This window comes from Monodelphis domestica, chromosome 4 (genome assembly GCF_027887165.1).
Source record: "Monodelphis domestica isolate mMonDom1 chromosome 4, mMonDom1.pri, whole genome shotgun sequence".
In the NCBI taxonomy this organism is placed as follows: domain Eukaryota; kingdom Metazoa; phylum Chordata; class Mammalia; order Didelphimorphia; family Didelphidae; genus Monodelphis; species Monodelphis domestica.
In genome coordinates this window covers 389,605,475-389,624,131 of record NC_077230.1, presented here as the reverse complement: position 1 = coordinate 389,624,131, position 18,657 = coordinate 389,605,475, and the positions used below count along the sequence as shown (strand labels likewise).

Sequence of the window (18,657 nt, the reverse complement as noted above, 5' to 3'; positions counted from 1 at the left end):
AAAGGAAGATTCCTTTAGGGACCTTACCACTCTATTTTCTAAGTATCCCATCTTTCCGAATCACATAGAAAGCATGTTCTCCTATTGACTCAGGTTATAGAATCAATAGCTTCAAACCTCAAACCTTGAAAGCCTGAAAACCATGATCATTGGAAAAGGATTCTATTTTATGGTAGCAAAGAACTGGAAACTGCCCATCTCTGAGGGAATGGCTAAAAAAATAGTGGTACAGGAATATAATGGAATAATACTGCATGGGGTAAGAAAGGACATGAAGAAATTTCAAGAAATTTGAGGAAACCCATACAAATTATTGAAAAGTAAATATTAACCAAAAGGACATTCTACATGATGACCACCAAAATGTAAAGGAAAACAACAATGAAAGATTAGAAGCTTGATTAAGCAATGATTAAGTATAATTTTGATTACTGGTGAAGTATGCCTTTCTCCTGTTGGCGGACAAAGGGTCTCTTAAAGAGGTGAAGGGGATCACTAAGAAGTGACAGTAATGTTAAAAAAAATAAAGTCAAGAAAACATTAAAGTTCCTGTCATTTGAGTCAAAAGTTGATCATTTTTTAATACAAGATTTCTCTCCAATTTTTCTTACCTCTCCCAAACTTTAAGGCATTCAGGAACATCAGGGTCTCCTTGAGCACTGGCTCTGTGCTGCCAAATGAGGAGGAGGCGTGAGAGCACAGATAAGCTCTGAGGGTGGATGTACAAGGGCCACGGGCCATCAGAAAAGGGAGCAATTCCCAGTTGTTGCAATAATGTGTTCTATTATGAAGGAGACAAGAGACTATTAGGAAGGAAGTAAAAGTGGGTTCCATTTATTACTTCATTGATGCAAGGGGTCAAACCATCATTGGTTTGATTACTAGCATTGTAATACACAAATACCAGAATGGGAAAACATAGAATCCCACTTAGAATACTAAAGACAGACAGGAACTTAGAGAGCATCTACATCACTCCCCTCATTTTGTATATGAGAAAACAATTCCAAAATGAGGGAATGATTAGTTCAAGGACAAAAAGGTGATTAGTAACAAAGCAAAGGCCAGAACCCGAGTCTTCTGACTTCCCCCACTGTGCACTACGTTCTCCAGTCAACTGCCTCCATGGACACACTATTTTAATGGAGGTGCAGCATGCCATCCAAAGGCACTCGAGGCCTATTATAAGAAAGGGAATGGAAGACACATGCAAAATCTGAGAACTCCTAGCAGGAGAGTTTCTAAAGAGCTAGTACATGACAAGCTGAAGTTTCCAGGGAAAAAGATGCTATTGACTTGTCGGAAAGTTGAGAGGTCTTTAACTTTATAATTAACACCAAGAGAAATGACATAAAGAAACAAATACAATAAGAATTCTGCCACAGAAATGCAAGATGGAGAAGATTAGCAATCCACGTCAGCGAAACCTCAACCAAAGGTTCTGGGCACTGCTTTCCTTGTCTTTAATTCTATCATGATTTTCTTCAGCTCAGTTACATTAACTATAATGTATTGCCTCTACCAAATGGCAATTGGGATGCCTGTGGCGTGGCAGGCACAAACCATGGTTACTAGCTCAGAGTATAGAATAATAATCTAGGTCAGGAGTATGTCAAGTAGGGTTTTATGAAATAAAGCCTGAAAGATAACTTAGGAGTGAGGGAAAAAAAGGGTCTTACATCTACAGAAAGTTATTTTAGGGCTGCTCTGGAAACTGGAAATTAACAAGTAAGACAACATTCAATATTTATTTTGTACCTACTAGGTGTGAAAACTGTATACTATGCTTATGGGGAAATGCAAAAATGAGACAGGATCCCTGGTCAGAGGAATTTTAAGACATACTCTGGGGGAAGATGGAGACAGGAAGGCTTACTTTCAACAGTGAATATTTCTCTGTTCTCATTCAGCTCTTTTTCATTTTAAGAACCTCCTTTACCACTGAAAACTCTCATTAACTTCTACAAATGCTAAGTCTACTTTTTCAATAGAAGATTAAGCCCCGGAGATATCCTGGCTACAGTTTTAGGGCTGCTGCTAGTTTCCTGGTGGCTCAAGAAAAGGCTCTTTCAGTCTTGAGTCAAGTTTTAACAAACCAGTGGTTTAAAGAGGCAGCAGCAGCAAGAAGAGACTTTGTGGCTGAAATGAACCATAATAAATGTCATGATGAAGACACTAGAGTTTTGGGTCTTCTTCATGCTCAAGCTCCTTTAGGTCATCACAGGGCAAGTGAAGGCTCCCAAAAGAAAGTCCAGTGAACAAGGAAGTGATGATGAGTTACCAAATTGAGGTAGACTTAATTTCTTATGCTACCACCACCTCACATTTATATAAGCACTAGAAAGGTGACAAAGCTCTAAACTAACCACAATCCTGGGAGCTAGGTAATGAAGTTCTTAGCAGTCCCATTTTACAAAGGATGAAAGTAAGTTTTAGAGAAGTCATGTATATGTCCAGAACTACAGTGACTCTCAGAGGGCTACCACTCAAGGTCACACCCCCACTGCTTCTTGCCTAGACCTTTGCCAGAACCTCCTCATCTTGTCTTAAATCTCACCCATCTCAAATGGACAGAGAAGATAAAGACCTTGTACAAAGTGGGTCCCTATTGTCTTTAGGATCAGATAGAAATTCTGGCATTTTAAGACCCTCTGTCACTGACTTGAATCCTTTGCCGCACAACCCCATGCTACCTTTCTAGTCTCACATTACTCTCCTTACATTCTTCAGTTGAATCAAGCTGACCTGCTTGCTGTTTCTCATACGCTAAATTCTACTTCCTATTGCCTTGCCTTTGCACTGGCTATCTCCAGTGGCAAGAACACCTTTCCTGCTCACTTCTGGCTCTAAGAATTCCTACTTTCCTTCAAAGCTCAAATCAAGTGACACTTTCTACATAAAGCCTTTCCTAGGAACCTGCCAATATTCCCTTGCCCCTAATTTATCTTTTATTTTACCTCTAATTACATGTGTCCATGTTCTTTCCCACAACAGAAGGGCAAGAAGTTGAGGATAGGGAATGTCTCATTTTTGTCTTTGTATTCTCCCTTCCAACAAATTCAAACAGTACCTGGTATGAGGCAGACACTTCATAGATACTTTTAAAATTAATAAGTATAAGAATTAGGATTGAATTCTGGTTTCCTGATTTTTCACATTTGATATGGCTCAGTCTCTGATTTCTTCTCTACATAGAGGGTACTTATCTGCTGATCTTAATTAATCAACTTTCCATAGTCACACAAGAGGATCTGAGACATGTATAGGTACTTAATTCACTTCCCTGGCTTGCTAACTTTCAACAAGTTCCCTTAGAGGCCCTTTTTTGCCCTCCTTAATAACACAATTCAGGAGTCTTTGTCAATGACTTTAATTCAGTATTCTATTTTTAAAAACAAAGCGGGGGAGGGAGGAGAGTTGGGCAGCTCAGTGGATTGAGAGTCAGGCCCAGAGACAGGTTCAAATGTGGCCTCAGACACTGCCTAACTGTATGACCCTGGGCAAGTCACTCCACCCCCATTACTTAGCCCTACCACTCTTCTGCCTTAGAACCAATACCCAGAATTGATTCTAAGATGGAAGGTAAGGGTTTAAGAAAAAAAAGCCCAGGGCAGACACATATAGCAAAATTCCAGTGTAGTAACAAAATTAGGGAAATGATTTGAAGGATCATGTTTTGTATAAAAATGGAGATTTTTTTTTTAAAGGAGATTTAACTTGCCAGAAAGTCATCAGTCATAAAAGAAAATAAAAGGTAGTCACCTATTTTTACTTTATGATCTGAGTCTTATGGACTCTAGTTCTTTCTAATGGGGTAAATAACTCATTTTCATTTCTGGTTGACAAAAGTTTGGGCAAAGATCTGACAACCTGGGCAGAACTCCATACCTTGACCAAGTCTGAGAAAATATTAGTTTTGGGTGGGGTAGCTAGATAGAACTTTAGATAGAACACCAGGCCTGGAGTTGAGAGGACCAGGGTTCAAATCTGGCCTCAGACACTTCATAGCTGTGTGACCTTAAGTTAAGTCTCTTAACCCCAATTGCCTAACCCATGTCCCTCTTCTGTCTTAAGAACTGAAAGTAAAACTGAAGGTAAAAGTTTAAAAAAAAAAAGAAATGAAGATGATATTAGTTTTAGGTCTTCAAGGTATTATATCCTGAATTAGCTTTTCTCCTCTATTTATGTAAGGTAACCTAACAAATGCCCAATCTTTGTAATCCAGACTATACTCCTTTTTAGGTTAAAATAGAACTTTTTATATAATATTAGGGACAGTGTCAGAACTGCTTAATATATATTTTTAAACTCCTTTTAAAAATACTTTTAAAATCATGAGGTTTGGGATGGGGACTGGATCTGTGATTTCATTGGTTAGGGAAACATTCTGGTGAAGATAGTCACCTCTAGCAATGTGAGTGGGCCTCTTTTCTATAATTTGTACTCTTAGGACATTATTAGGTACTAAAAAATTAAGGAGCAGGGCAGGCCTTGAACCTAAATCTTTCTAGCCTCCAAGACAGTTCTCTCTCTACTCTATTATACTACTTCTGCTTCTGAGGTTTCTTCTCCACTTTTAAAAGACATAACTGCATTATTATAATTCTAGTATAGCAATAAGAATTTCGGAGAAATGCCTTTGCTAAGAAAGATCCAAATATAATGAACTGACAAATATGAGAAATTGCTTCTTAGTACAGACGATAATAAAAAAATTACGCGAAAAAAGTATTATATAAATTTCCTATAAAAATCTTCTTTTGCTGTTTTTCCTCACTCCCATGTTCATGTGTCAAAGTCAATAAAAGAATGAATAATTCTTTATGATTTATGAATAATTCTTAATGATTTAGTTCACTGTATTAGCAACAAGTCTGAAAAGGAGGCCCAGTCTTTCTGTTGCCCTCACAATAGAGAGGAAAGTCCCTGTAAGGGTATAGGAGGGTTGAGTTTCTCAGTAGCCAGGAGCCACAGGCAGTTAGTTCCCTTGAACTCACAAGAGCCTAATTTCTTCTACTCTAAAATGGAAATACCAATAATAAATGAACTACCTCCCAAGGCTGTTGTAAAGCAAAGGCCTTGGCAAGTAGCAACTCAGTATAGAAATCAGGGTTATTAATAATAGTATTTGCCTCTAGGTTCTTTGAGTAACTTTAGGACATAACCAAGCTTTCTTCTTCCCCTTTCTAGAGAGTCCTAACAAGTCTCTTCTAGCAGGACGACTAGATAAAAAAATGATATCCCTTAACCAGAGGAAATAGTGCTGGCTCTAAAGCTAGCCACTATCTTTGATTCTCAGCCCTCTCCCAGCCTGGACCAGTCCAAAGGCACACTTACCTGCAGGGTAGGAGACTGAAGGTCTGATGTTACTAGAGAGTGGTTAAAGTGATAAAGTGCAGCAGCAAATTCTTCATCTGATGAACCTAGAAGGCAAGAAAAATAGCCAATATTTTCTAGCAACTGCCCCTGACAGACCCCCCCACCCCACCCCCCCCCCCAGGTCACCAGCAACACAAGGTTCATAATGTCTTGGGAAAAGAGTCCTTTCTACTCACCCTTGAGCCCATCCTTGTCCACCTCCTTGATAATGCTGGCTAAGGTGCCCATATGCTGCTCAGACAGAGACACACTCAGGTAATTCCGGATGAAGTTATTTCGAGAATTCAACATGGAGGAGGTGATGAAGTTCAAAATGTTAGAAGCCAGACCTAAAAACTGGAACAGAGAACAAGCTCCTCTCAGACTCTTTGGTACTAAAGTACATGGGAAGCTTCACAGAAGGCAAATAGCACACAATCAGCCAAAGACAATAATACACCTGATGATATTCTACAATTAACACACCACAGAGAAGGGTCTAGCTCAGTTTGTCAACATTAGAGTCTAGTTTGTGGTACTGAAAACCAGGAAATACCATGGTGGGATCATAGGACCATGGCTTCAAAGTTAGAAGGAACCTTAGAGACCACCTAACCCAACCCTCTCACTTACAAATAAGGACTCTGATGCCCAGTGAAGGTCATGCGATTTGCTCAAGTCACACACCTAGTAAATTAGTGTCAATTTTGTCCAAAAGTCTTTAAAGATAAAGATACAAGGACACCAGACAACCATTTACATCACCAAAGCTTTTCACTGCTTTCATCTGTCTGCCATTTAGCTGCCAGTGGGATTTTTCCAAAGCACAAATCTGGCAATGTCTTCTCCCTTTTTAATAAACTCTAGCAGCTCCCTATCTCCTTCAGTATTAAATACCAATTCCTCTGTCTGGCATTAAAAGCTCTTCATGATCTGGCCCCTCCAAACTTTCTAATCTTTTTACACATTTTCTCCTCCCTTCTTTGATTCATTGACTCTGGCCTCCTGGCTGTTTGAAGCTCAGAAAGACTCCCCTCCTCACGCCTGTTTCCCCCTGCCTGTAATGCTCTCCCTCATCGCTACCTCCTGGCTTCCTCCAAATCCCAGCCAAAGCACCACTTTCTACTAAAAGCCTTTCCCAATCTCTCTTAATTGCAGTACCTTTCTTCTGATTATTATTTCCTATTTATCCTATTATTTGTACATAACTGTTTGTTGTTTCTCCCAACAGACAGTGAGTTCTTCAAGGTTAGGGTTTGACTTTTGTCTTTCTTTCTTTGTCTAGCACTTAGTACTGAGTCTGACACACAGTAGCTGTTAAAAAATACTGACTTTTCCGTCCTTCCTATGACAGAATATTTTATGTTCTCCAGAACAATAATGAAATTTAATTATGAAGCTAACCATGCATACATTGTGCCAAATACTTATTAGACTTCCCTACTATAGACACAAGCTATTCAATCTATAGTAATCCATTCACAATCCTATCCTAAAATTAGTCCCTAACACCTTTTCAAGTATCCAACCCAAAAGATATCTAGAGCCCATATAAACTTTTCAAACCCTCTTGAAACCTATTCATACCAATTCAGGGTCCTTTCGACTTGCCAGGATGTTGCCTTTCTCACCAGCAGCAGGCTTATTTGGGCTCTTGACTCGAGGTGAGCTCTCCAAAGGTGGAGGGGGGGGAGGAGGAGGAGGTGCCACTTTCTCCTTGCTCGGAGAGATGGTTTCCTCAAACCACTGCCCAAGGATGGGCTCACTGTCATCATCTGCACAAGAACAGTAATAAGTTCAATTTGGTTCAACAAGGATTTACTATAAGCACCGACTCTATCCAAGGCCCCTGCTAGTTGTTAGGGTGTTTTTTACAAGTTGCTAAATCAAGAGGGCCCCCAAAGAGAATCACTGACTCTTCAAATTCAAAGGGATATCAATCAGGCCATAGCTGAAACATGACTCCCCTCTATAATAATAAAACATCCCGAAAAGTTGGCTTTTCAGCCTCTGCTTGGGAAGCTTGAGTAATTGGGGGTGGGGTGGGGAGGGGGGGGGGCTCGCTACCTCCAAGACAAGGAAGGAAATAATGCTTGCCTTTCAGGTTAATGCACCAGGCCAAACACCTGTGTTTACACCTCATCTGATTAATTATAAACCCCAAGATGGTAAGAATTGGAACCCTTTCTGTACTGGGAATAGTTCCCAGTACACCTGATAAATCATAATTAAGAAGAAGAATTCAATAGACCTCTTCCTCACCTCCCTCCAGACTCCGGAAGAGTTTTACTCACTATGAGAGAGAGACTCCAGCTTGGGCCTCTGCGAGGTAGGTTCTGCCACTCTGGTAACCCTGGCTAGAAAAGCCAAACCAGGGAGTATACACACTGCCTTTGGGCTCTTTAAAGAAGCCTGAGATTAGAGGTCGTGACATGGGTCAGCATAAAGAAATGGGGGGAAATAACACTTCATTTTTAGTTCTGAGGCAGAGAGGAATGAATTCACCCTAGGTTTGGCTAAAAGTGGCTCTAATCATTTACTCTTCAAATTCCTCTTTAATTAAAATGTTCTGTCGGGGAATACATATATATATCTATGCTGGATAAAAGAACAAAATGACACAAATAGGAAACAAATGGAACCTGCTGGGGAAAGTCTTATTGGAGTCAGCTCCTCTTCTCTGTAAGAGACAGGAAGGCTAGGGCCTCTACCTTGACTACTGTCCTCCTCTGTGCTGCTAAAATCATCCTCGTAGTATGTGTTGGAGTCAGTAGAGGCACTGGCATCACTACTCATAGAACCTTTTCTCTGACGCTGCAAGACACATGCCTAAAGGAATAGAAAGGAAAATGAGGGCACAGGTGACAGGAAGGTCAAATAGCTAAGAAATCCCTGCTTACCTGACCAGTGGTTCCAAAAGAAATTTTAATTTTCCTTTTATTCCTCTTGTACTTTACTTGCAAAGCTTACATTAAATTCTTCTCACAGCTATCTTAAAGGGAGAGACATCATTCCTGTCCAGGTAAGGATTCCCAAACCCACATTCTAACAAACAAGCAAGGTGAAGGTTTTTCAAAAAGCAGTGTGCAATCCATATACTGTCTGTTCAATGTGCCAGCATTCTCACTCATAGCTTAGTAACCATGGATACCATGAAGGGACATTTATCAGTAGTTTATAAAAATGGATTTTAATGAGCTAAACCTACTAGACTCCATATTCTCGCCAAAAAGGTCTAAGAGTCTTTAGTCTTGCTTGAGTCATTACATTTGTTAAGTCTACTCACTACATTATCACAAATTATTATCACATTAAATCTATTATCACAAAAATTATCTTGGTCAAAAGCAAGTTTGAAGGTCAAAGAGTTATCAAAGTCCCCAGTAATGATTCATGAAAATTGCTTGCCCACCTTTCTGTATGAGGTAGAGAGCAAGGTCAGCAGTAGATTTGTGAGTGGAACAGAGTCAATCAATCGCTGAATTCTCTGTATTGATGTACTCTGGGCCATGATGCTCAGGGCTGCAGGGGGACCATCTATCTCCCAACCCTAGAGAGGTGACATCAAATGAAAATTAGCAACACAGCTCACTATAGGAAACAAGACAGATTAGTAAATCACTAGCCTTTCCCTGAGGTTTATCATCTCCTCACCTTATGCAGAGCCTCTACTTGCAGGTCTTGAAAAAGAGATGTTAATAGTTTGATTGAATGATTTGCCAACACTACAGAGAGGACCCCAAATCCTTGATGCCTGAAGGAGGAAAAAATCCAATCATAAGATTTTAAGAATGATTACAAGTTATTATCTGCCAGAAAAATGAAACTTCTCCAAGATCTAAAAATCTTTTACTTCTTAAAATATTTATATACTTTTAAGACCCCCAAAATATTACTGAGTAGCAAAATGATTTGTTTAATATCAGAAAATTTCAGAGACGACATCTTCTGAAATCTAATGCAATAGATGAGGCTGAATGCTATTATACCCACTAATCAATACTATGGTATTTACACAGTGTCTGGTCGAGTCAACAAGCATTTTATTAACTATCTGATATGTGCAAGGCATTGTGCCAAGTATTGGGCATACAAAGAAAGATAGGAGTGCATATTCTAATGGGGACACAAAACGCAGACAGCTATGTACAAACAAGCTACACAGAGGATAAACTGGAAATAATCAACAAATCAACAGGCACTAGAAGGTAGATGAGGAAAGGCAAGAGAAGGTGGGATTTTAGATGAGATTTCCAAGAAAGCCAGAGAAGACAGGAGATGGAAAGGAGATTCTAGGAATGGAGGAGAATAAATGAAAATACACAGAATAGGAAGATGGAATGCCATGTGGGAAGAACAGCAAGGGGGATACTTTCACTTGAAGAGACAGGGAGTAAGAAGGAAACAGGAAAGGCTATGACAGGCTTTAAATAGCAGAGGATTTTACTTTTGATGCTGAAGGTTAGTAAGATGCTGGAGTTAATGAAAATTTAAATGTCACAATTAAAAGCTGTTCAATGATTTACTATTGGAGAACTGAGGATAAAATTTCACTATAAAATCACTCAATTCTAGCTAGCAGAATGAAAATAAATTTAGATCCATTCTTCACATTGTACTATAATAATTTTCTATCGGGCCAAGGACATAAGTATTTTTTAATCACAAAAAAATGGGAAGAAAACAGAATTAAATATTTATCTTATCTGTTGAAAAGAAATATTTATCCATCAAGCAAACAAGAGAAATTATTACAAAGATTTAATTATTTTTAAATTTACATGAGCAAAAAATCATCAAAATTTTAAAAAGTAACAAGTTGGTGGGGAAAAAGTTTTTAATAAATATATCTGGTACAAATCTAATATACAAAATCTGTAAGGAACTGGTGCAAATTTTTAAGGGTAATACTTGATCTTAAATAGCAAAATATTATGAACAGAAGCTATAAATGACCACTTGAACAATACTTAGATACACTCCTAAAGAGATTTTTTAAAAAAGAAAAATTCATTTACTCCTATATTCAAAAATATTTAGGGCAACTCTTTTTATGATGGCAAAGAATTGGAAACTAAAGGGGCCACCAAGTGAATAAGAGCTGACCAAATTCTGGCACATGGAGGAGACAGAATACTATTTGCTGTAAGAAATTATGAAAGGGATAGTTTCAAAGAAACCTGGGAAGACATGGATGAAGAAGTGTATTAAGATGAAGAAGTAAAGCAAATGGAAATAAGAATCTACACAGTAACAGAAATATTGTAAAGATAATCAACTCTGAAAGACTTTGTAACTGATCAATGCAATGACCAACCACAATTCAACATTCAGCTCATGAAGAAACATGCTATCCAAATCCAAATAGAGTACTGATGGACTGAGAGACAGACTAACACACATTTTCTTTTCTTTCTTGTTTGGGACATGGAGAATGTGGGGATTTCTTGTACATGACTATACATATTTCTAATAAGTTTTGTTTTTCTTAAATTCTCAGTGGATAGAGGGAAAGAAGAGAGAGAAAAACTGGCAATAAAGATAAAATGAAATTGAATTTTTAAAGCTCATAAACGCAGAGAAATACAAAAGCATCTTTGAGGTACCACTTTGTAATCAGAAAACTGGCAAAAGAAAGCAAAGATGACAAAATTCAATGCCCATGAAATTGTAATCTGAAGAACAATCCATTAATACTATACATAAAAACAAAATAAAAGTCATATATGGTTTGACCTATGGCTGCAAATCCTCTCCCCAAGACTTGTCTGTTAAATGAAAAAGAAAATTTGTAAAAAGGATTTGTTCATAATAATGAAAAACTAGAAACAATGTTTATATGTCTATAGGTTGGAAGATAGCTGAGCAAATTGTGAAATAGCAATGTAATTGGATTTTACTAAAAATAAATACTAAACAGTATTATTAACACCACTAAAAAATATCTGATACTTGGAATATAAGAAAATGTGGGGAAACAAGTAATATATTAATTAATAATATCAATAATATATTAAAGGAAGTAGAAAAAGAATATTCTTTTCAACTACATAAAAAATAAATCCTCATATACACAAAAGAGATCAGTAAAAAACAGTAATAAGTTGTTATTGTTATTGATTTGTTGAAATATTATAAGGGTAAATTTAGGGGTTGAGACTGAATATAATAATTATTGGTCTCCAAGGATTTTGTTTATAAAATCCTAAATGAAACACTCAAGTCAGAATGGAGTTTTATGGTGATTTAATTTACAGCAGGGGAGGGAGAGAGGGAGAGAGAGGGAGAGAGGGAGAGAGGGAGAGAGGGAGAGAGGGAGAGAGAGAGAGAGAGAGAGAGAGAGAGAGAGAGAGAGAGAGAGAGAGAGAGAGGGAGGGAGGGAGGAGTTAACTCAAAACCGCTCTGGCTCAGGCTGAGCCAAGACAGGAGTTTAAGGCCTTGGAGAGCCAAGGGAAAGAAGGGAGTCAGTCCTTATCACTCATATGAACGATCTGAAGGGAAGCTGTCTGCAGGGCTCCTTTATTTTTTCTTTCTTTATTATATTTGAAGCACATGTCACCAGTATTAAGATTTTCTTTAACTTTTTTTTATTTTGCAGTAATATAAGTTTAAAATATATTTGCTATAATGTCAATACATTCCCCAAAAGCTTGAGACTTATAAAAATGATGCCACTGATTGTTTAAAAAAAAAAAGGGCACAGGCTTAACCTGAACAGTGCCAATCCAGCACAAGGTCAGAGACCAACCAATCCCAAAGGGGTTGATGAAAATTCTAAGCCAATACAAAGGACTTGAACCTAGTTTGAGACTCAAGGTTGCTACATTTGACATACGTTAAGACGTAGGCCTTCCTTGTATCCACATTCTTTGGGAAAATACTTACAGACAAGTTTCTCAAACTACCTGGCTCCTATAATCTAGTCCCTTTTCTATCTTTCATAGTGTGGCAACTTTCTGTAGTCCTGGCTAATGCCTGGGAAAATACCTAATTGCTTATATGATTTTAATTGGGCCCTGATTCAAGGACCTGTTATAGATTTATTTTTCCTTTACTTAGAATTTTTACACATAAGACTTTGATAGTTTATATTTCATCCAGAAATTATCTTTTTTAATTTGGATTTTTTTTTTATGTTTTTGATTTCTCTTATCAATTGATTTATATACCTCATAACTCAGCCATGAGTGATTCCTGTGTTTTTCAATCACCCTCTTCAGGGGGGGAATGTAAAATTATTATTTTAAATTGCAAAGTATAATTCCTTGAGAGAGTAATTCCAAGATAAGAAACTTGCTACCTCCCCAAATCCAAAAAGTGAACTGTTTGGAGAAGACACCATGAAGATGTCTCCACAGAACACAAGCTGCAGGAGAAGATCAAGAATGAACTTTGGATGTGGTTGATTGAACATTTATTTGTATATATATTCTTATGCCAAAGGGGACTGCACCCTAACTGGCTTTTTGTCAATGCGCCTAGCAATCATTGGTTTTGTTCTCTTTTCCTCTTATCCTCAAATTATTGTCATTTCAAAGTTGGTATGTTTACAAGTCCCAGCAGAGAGACCAGTCTTCCTCGGGCTTCAGGGGGAAATGCAAAATGGAGATTTGAACCCTAGATTTCAATCCCCAGAACTCCTTGGTATTTCCCAGAATTCCCTATAATCTCACCTGAGTCTCCACCTGGGCGAGATCACAAGGAGTATTTAACTGGCAGCATCGTCTACTTCCAGCTATTCCATTGCAGTGATGTAGTGGGTAAGCTAAGTGTGGAGGGTTTTGAATGGGCTAATCAGCCCTAGGCACGTGGTTTTCTTATTTTGTATTTTTTTTATTCCTTGATTTCTAATAATCTTTACTCTTAAAATATAATTACATATATATAATAAAGACTAAATTTAATTTTTACAGTTTATATTCTTTTTCAAATGTAAATAGTTACAAAAGCCATCCCATTACAGATATATGACAAAAGAACAAATAAAAATAGCTTCCTAAAGAATAATTACAAACTGTTAGTAAATACTTGAAAAAAATGTTCAAAATTACTACTAATCAGAAAATTGAAAACTAAAATCCTGAAGTCATCTTAAAGCCCTCAAGATAGGAAAAATTTTAAAAATGGGAAAAGTTCATTGTTGCCTGGCCTATAGGAAGACAGAGCCAATTAATTCATGACTGGTGAAGAGACAGTCTAAGTGGGCTCAGTGGATACAGCACCAGGCCTGGAGAAGAGAGGTCCCATGTTCAAATATATATTCCTAGCTGTGAGATTCTTAGCAAGTCACTTAATCCTAAATGCCTAGCCTCTACTGCTCACCAAAAATTAGTATCAATTTTTAGACAGGGTATGGGCTTCTTCAAAAAAATCATTATTGTTAAGACTGAAAATTGATTCATTTTTTCTAGTACACAATCTGAAATTTGTTCATTCCCTTTGATCCAGATATATCTTTTCTGAGATCATTGAATTACAGTCCCTATGAAGATGATGTATCTAGCCCAGATTTCTCTGCACTCCAGTTTTGTATCACCAACTGCCTGTTGAACATCTCAAACTTTTCTTTCTCTGTATCTCCAGCATTTTACACAATGTCGACAACATAATAAACACTTAATAAATACTTGCTGACTGACTAAAGATTCATTTTGTGTATAGGTTGGACTACACAGTCTCTGAGGTCTATGTATTTCTGTAATCCTAAAGAAGTTACTGTAAGCAAAAAAGAACCCATATGTATAAAATTGTTTACCAAAGGATTATTTAAAACAAAATGCTCAAAATCCAATAGGCATGGCAGCTAGGTGGCTGAGTAGATAGTCAGGCCTAAGCATAGGAGGTCCTAGATTCAAATCTGACCTCAGAAATTTTCTAGCTATGTGACCTGGACAAGTCACTTAACCCCAACGAATAGCCCTGCCACTATTCTGCCTTGGAACCAATACTTAGTACTAATTCTAAGAGAGAAGGAAAGGATTAAAAAAAAAATAGGAACTCAATAGTTGGAAAGTGATGGGATGAATTCTGGTTTATTACGGTAATAAAGTATTACTGCACTGTGAGGAATGATAAATATATATACAAGCAATTGAGAGAAATATTGAAGAGTCCTACAAAGTAATGATAAATAAAGGGAAGACATGTCAAAATACAACACATAAGCCTAGAGCAATGTAAGTAGAGTCACCATGGAGAAGAAACATAATTCTGAATATACACAGGAATTAATTTTATGTCAAATTACCAAAGTAAAAGTATACACTCCTTTCTATTAATACCTGATGATAAGCTTTTTGTTAGGAATGTACTTGGTGAGGCTGTTTGTTTTGATGTTGGCTGGAGAACATGCACATTGAAACTAGACAGCATCAAGTTTGTTTTTTAATATAACATACATAATTCTTACTTATTTAAATATTAAATAATTAATTTTATACATTATCAAATTGATTTTTAAAGTCAGTTGATTTGTTAGCTAATAAACTAAAAATTATATATATATATATAAATGAGACTTTCTTTTTTGTATTTTTGAGATGAAGTTCACAATAAATCATTTTTTAAAGTTTTTTTTAACTCAATTCTATAAAGTTACTCATCTCAAAATCAAGAAAGAAAACCAATAAATTCAACTGTTCAACTGAGAAACTACTGACTTTGCACTGAAACCATTCCTCTCTCCTAAGATAAATCCCCTAAGCACTCTTACCTTATTCTTCTCAAGACCTAATGATCAACCTCTGAATTCAGTATTCTGCTTAACTATGGAAAAAGAGGCAAGGAGAAAAGGCCAAGGATATAGTACCTCAAAAAGGTAAAAAAAAAACAGAAAGTCTTATGTAGTAGCAAAGAATTTGAAATGAAACAGACACCCACTGATTCGAGATGATTAAATAAATTATGATGTATGAATAATGCAATATCACTATATCATAAGAAATTACAAATAACAAAGAATTCAGAAAAGCACTGAAGAGTTAGTTACATGAACTAATGTAGAATAAATTGAGAATAAAAAGAAAAACATGTTGACTACAATAAGTGCAAAATATAGGAAAACTCAATTGAATATTAAATATTTACTTATAGTCAAACTCAGTCCAGAAAAATAAGAAAATGAATTTTCCTTCCCTTTTATACGGAGATAGAGGACTATGGATACAGAATACTGAATTTACTGTCAGGTGTGTCTGGTATGTTGTTCATACCAACAGTTCTGCATAACTGTTGAATTTTTTTTTACCATCTGTCTTAGAATCAGTACTGTGTATTGGTTCCAAGGCAGAAGAAGAGCAGTAAAGCCTAGGTAATTGGGGTTAAATGAATTGCCCAGGGTCACATAGCTAGTAAAGTGTCTGAGGCCAGATCTGAACCCAAGACCTCCCCTCTCTAGACTTAGTTCTCAATTCATGGAGCCACTTAAGCTGCCCCCTAACTGTTCAAATTTTTAAAAATTCTTTACAAGTATAGGGATTGTTGGCCACAAATTCATTCAGAAAAAGTATAGTAAAAATGAATGATACTGTTATTTTTGAGAAAGAGAAAAAAGAGAAGGTGACAGGGAGGTAAAAGAGAGAACAGGGGTGAAAAAGGGTAACAGCCTTTAACAACACGTAAGCCAAACCTCATACTTTCTATCCAGATTTTACTAAAACGCTGAAAGATTGTACTATGAACAATTTTACATTACTGTCATTTTATAAGGAAAAAAACTTCACTCAAGCTGGGAAAAAAAAGCCATCACTCTATGCAGTAAGTTCAAAATAAAGAGGGAGAAAATGAAAAATCATAAACTCTCCAAGACACAAAGGACCTAGAAGTTCTATGGTTCAACCTGTTCTCTCAATAATATCCTTAATAAGTAGCCGACAATATGCTTAAAAATCTCCAGGGATTAAGAAATCATTTTCTCTCCCTAACAATATCACTTTTGGACACTTCTTGTTGTTAGGAAATCTTTCCTTCTATTAAACCAAAATTTCCTTCTCTGTTTCTTTTTTTCCCCTTCTCCTAGTTCTGATCCTTGAAACCAAGTCTCATCATTCCTTTCATATTCCTTTCTTAAAATAGTTGAGGAATAATGATCAAGTCCTGCTCCCCCTGCCCAAATGGTCTCTTCTCCAAGGTTCTACAAATGCACTGATATCCTTTACTGATATAAAACCCAGTAATTACATACCCTTTCCCAGGTCCCAGTTTGGGGGAGCCCACACCCTCCTTTGCACGAGCAATGATGTCTCGAACTCTGAGAGCAGCCAGTGGATCTTTCTCTTTCCCCTTATCAGCTAAGGCAGTTGGGCTGAGATTCAAGATGAGGAAGAGACTATTCAGCAAACACCAAGCACCCAGCAGCTGAAAGTTCTGGTAGTGCTGAAATGAGAGAAACAAAGTATAAGTGAAAATCTGAGGAAATCCAAAACTGAGAAATGTTAAAGGATAAGCTTAACTAAGAGGTATGTTTTCTACCTCTCCTCCAGCTCTCCGGGAGTTGCTGATGGCCTGCCCAATCATCTCATAGATTTCAAGCTGTTGGAAAACATATACATGAAATGTGAGGCAACATAAACCATTTTTCAATAAAATGACTAATCCTTCTCATACCTCATTCTAAGACTTTTCTCTTCTGAGTATTGTAATATAGTGATACCTTTCCTATAATGGGAGTTACATTCCAGAGATGCCCGCGATAGGTAAAAATCCACAAAGTAGCAGTGTTATATTTATTTTATTATTTATATACTTTTAGGGCTTTATAAATCTTTCCCACTCTCCTATAAACCTTTTCCACACTCTTATAAACACTTCATATGCTCGTAAACTTGTGTAAGCAGTAGTGGTGTACTGCATTTCCATTGTGTACAGTTCAGTATTCATCTGCAAAATCCTGTGATATAACATGATAGCTATGGAAAGTAATGAATGCTGGAGGGGATGTGGCAAAGTAGGGACACTAATTCATTGCTGGTGGAGTTGTGAATTGATCCAACCATTCTGGAGGGCAATTTGGAACTATGTCCAAAGGGCAATAAAAGACTGTCTGCCCTTTGATCCAGCCATAGCACTGCTGGGTTTGTACCCCAAAGAGATAATAAGGAAAAAGACTTGTACAAGAATATTCATAGCTGCACTCTTTGTGGTGGCCAAAAATTGGAAAATATGGGGATGCCCTTCAATTGGGGAATGGCTGAACAAATTGTGGTATATGTTGATGATAGAATACTATTGTGCTAAAAGGAATAATTAAGTGGAGGAATTCCATGGAGACTGGAACAACCTCCAGGAAGTGATCGAAAGGAGAAGAACCAGGAAAACATTGTACACAGAGACTGATACACTGTGGTACAATCAAAAGTAATGGACTTCCCCATTAGTGTCAATGCAATGTCCCTGAACAATCTGCAGGGATCTAAAAAACACTATCCACAAACAGAGGATAAACTGTGGGAGTAAAAACACCGATGAAAAGCAACTGCTTGACTACAGGGGTTGAGGGGATATGACTGAGGAGAGACTCTAAATGAACATTCTAATGCAAATACCAACAACATGGAAATGGGTTTGAATAAAGGACACATGTGATACCCAGTGGAATCGCACATCAGCTATGGGGGGGCGAGGGGGGAGGAAAAGAAAATGATCTCTGTCTCCAATGAATAATGTTTGGAAATGACCAAATAAAATAATGTTTAAAAAAAAATCCTGCAATATAGCAAAAACTCTGTGATATAGAATTAAATATATATATTTTTTAAAGCCAGCAATACAGTGAAGCCACAATAAGTGAACCGCAATATAGCGAGGGACAACTATGCCTCAATTACAGAAAGACAACTTTTACCAGGTCTACTGTCAGGGCTAAACTGTGTTTATAACTGCATAATTAAAGAAAGAAAGTTAAGCTTCTGAGAAGCAGTCTACCCATAAAATGTCATTATCCACTGAAGAGTCCCACTTAGTGTATTTCTCCTAAGCCCAACTTTTAAGGCAGCCACATTTCAGCAACCAAACTGTCTCCCTCCAACCCCTTTCAGTCTAAGCACCCTTGGCTTACACATTTCTGAACAATAGTAGCAGCATCATTTTCATAATCTTCCTCTTTGGAGCTAGTAGAGCCTGTTCGCACCTGCTGGGTACTGCCCACATGAAGAATGGCCATGCATGTGGCCACACTTACACCTGCAACAAAAGCAGAGATTCCATGACTTCCTGCTAAGAGCCCTCAGGTACCAACCTATACTACATCACTAGGATATAGAAAAAGAATTAGAAGTTGGAGAAGAAGATACTTCAACAGGT

The 18,657-nt window shown here is 37.3% G+C and overlaps 1 protein-coding gene across 1 annotated transcript in view; it reads right to left on the bottom strand.

Annotated features, from left to right (window-relative positions):
- The window catches only part of UBR4 (ubiquitin protein ligase E3 component n-recognin 4), a 162,006-nt gene that overhangs the window by 129,843 nt on the left and 13,506 nt on the right, over positions 1 to 18,657 (bottom strand). The window contains exons 9-18 of the mRNA XM_056795687.1: positions 18,413 to 18,537; positions 16,828 to 16,887; positions 16,541 to 16,731; positions 9,013 to 9,112; positions 8,771 to 8,908; positions 8,070 to 8,187; positions 6,946 to 7,133; positions 5,556 to 5,715; positions 5,338 to 5,423; positions 612 to 781 (exon numbers count right to left, since the gene is read on the bottom strand). Coding sequence (XP_056651665.1) covers positions 612 to 781; positions 5,338 to 5,423; positions 5,556 to 5,715; positions 6,946 to 7,133; positions 8,070 to 8,187; positions 8,771 to 8,908; positions 9,013 to 9,112; positions 16,541 to 16,731; positions 16,828 to 16,887; positions 18,413 to 18,537 — 1,336 coding nt within the window. The remainder of the gene's footprint in view (positions 1 to 611; positions 782 to 5,337; positions 5,424 to 5,555; positions 5,716 to 6,945; positions 7,134 to 8,069; positions 8,188 to 8,770; positions 8,909 to 9,012; positions 9,113 to 16,540; positions 16,732 to 16,827; positions 16,888 to 18,412; positions 18,538 to 18,657) is intronic.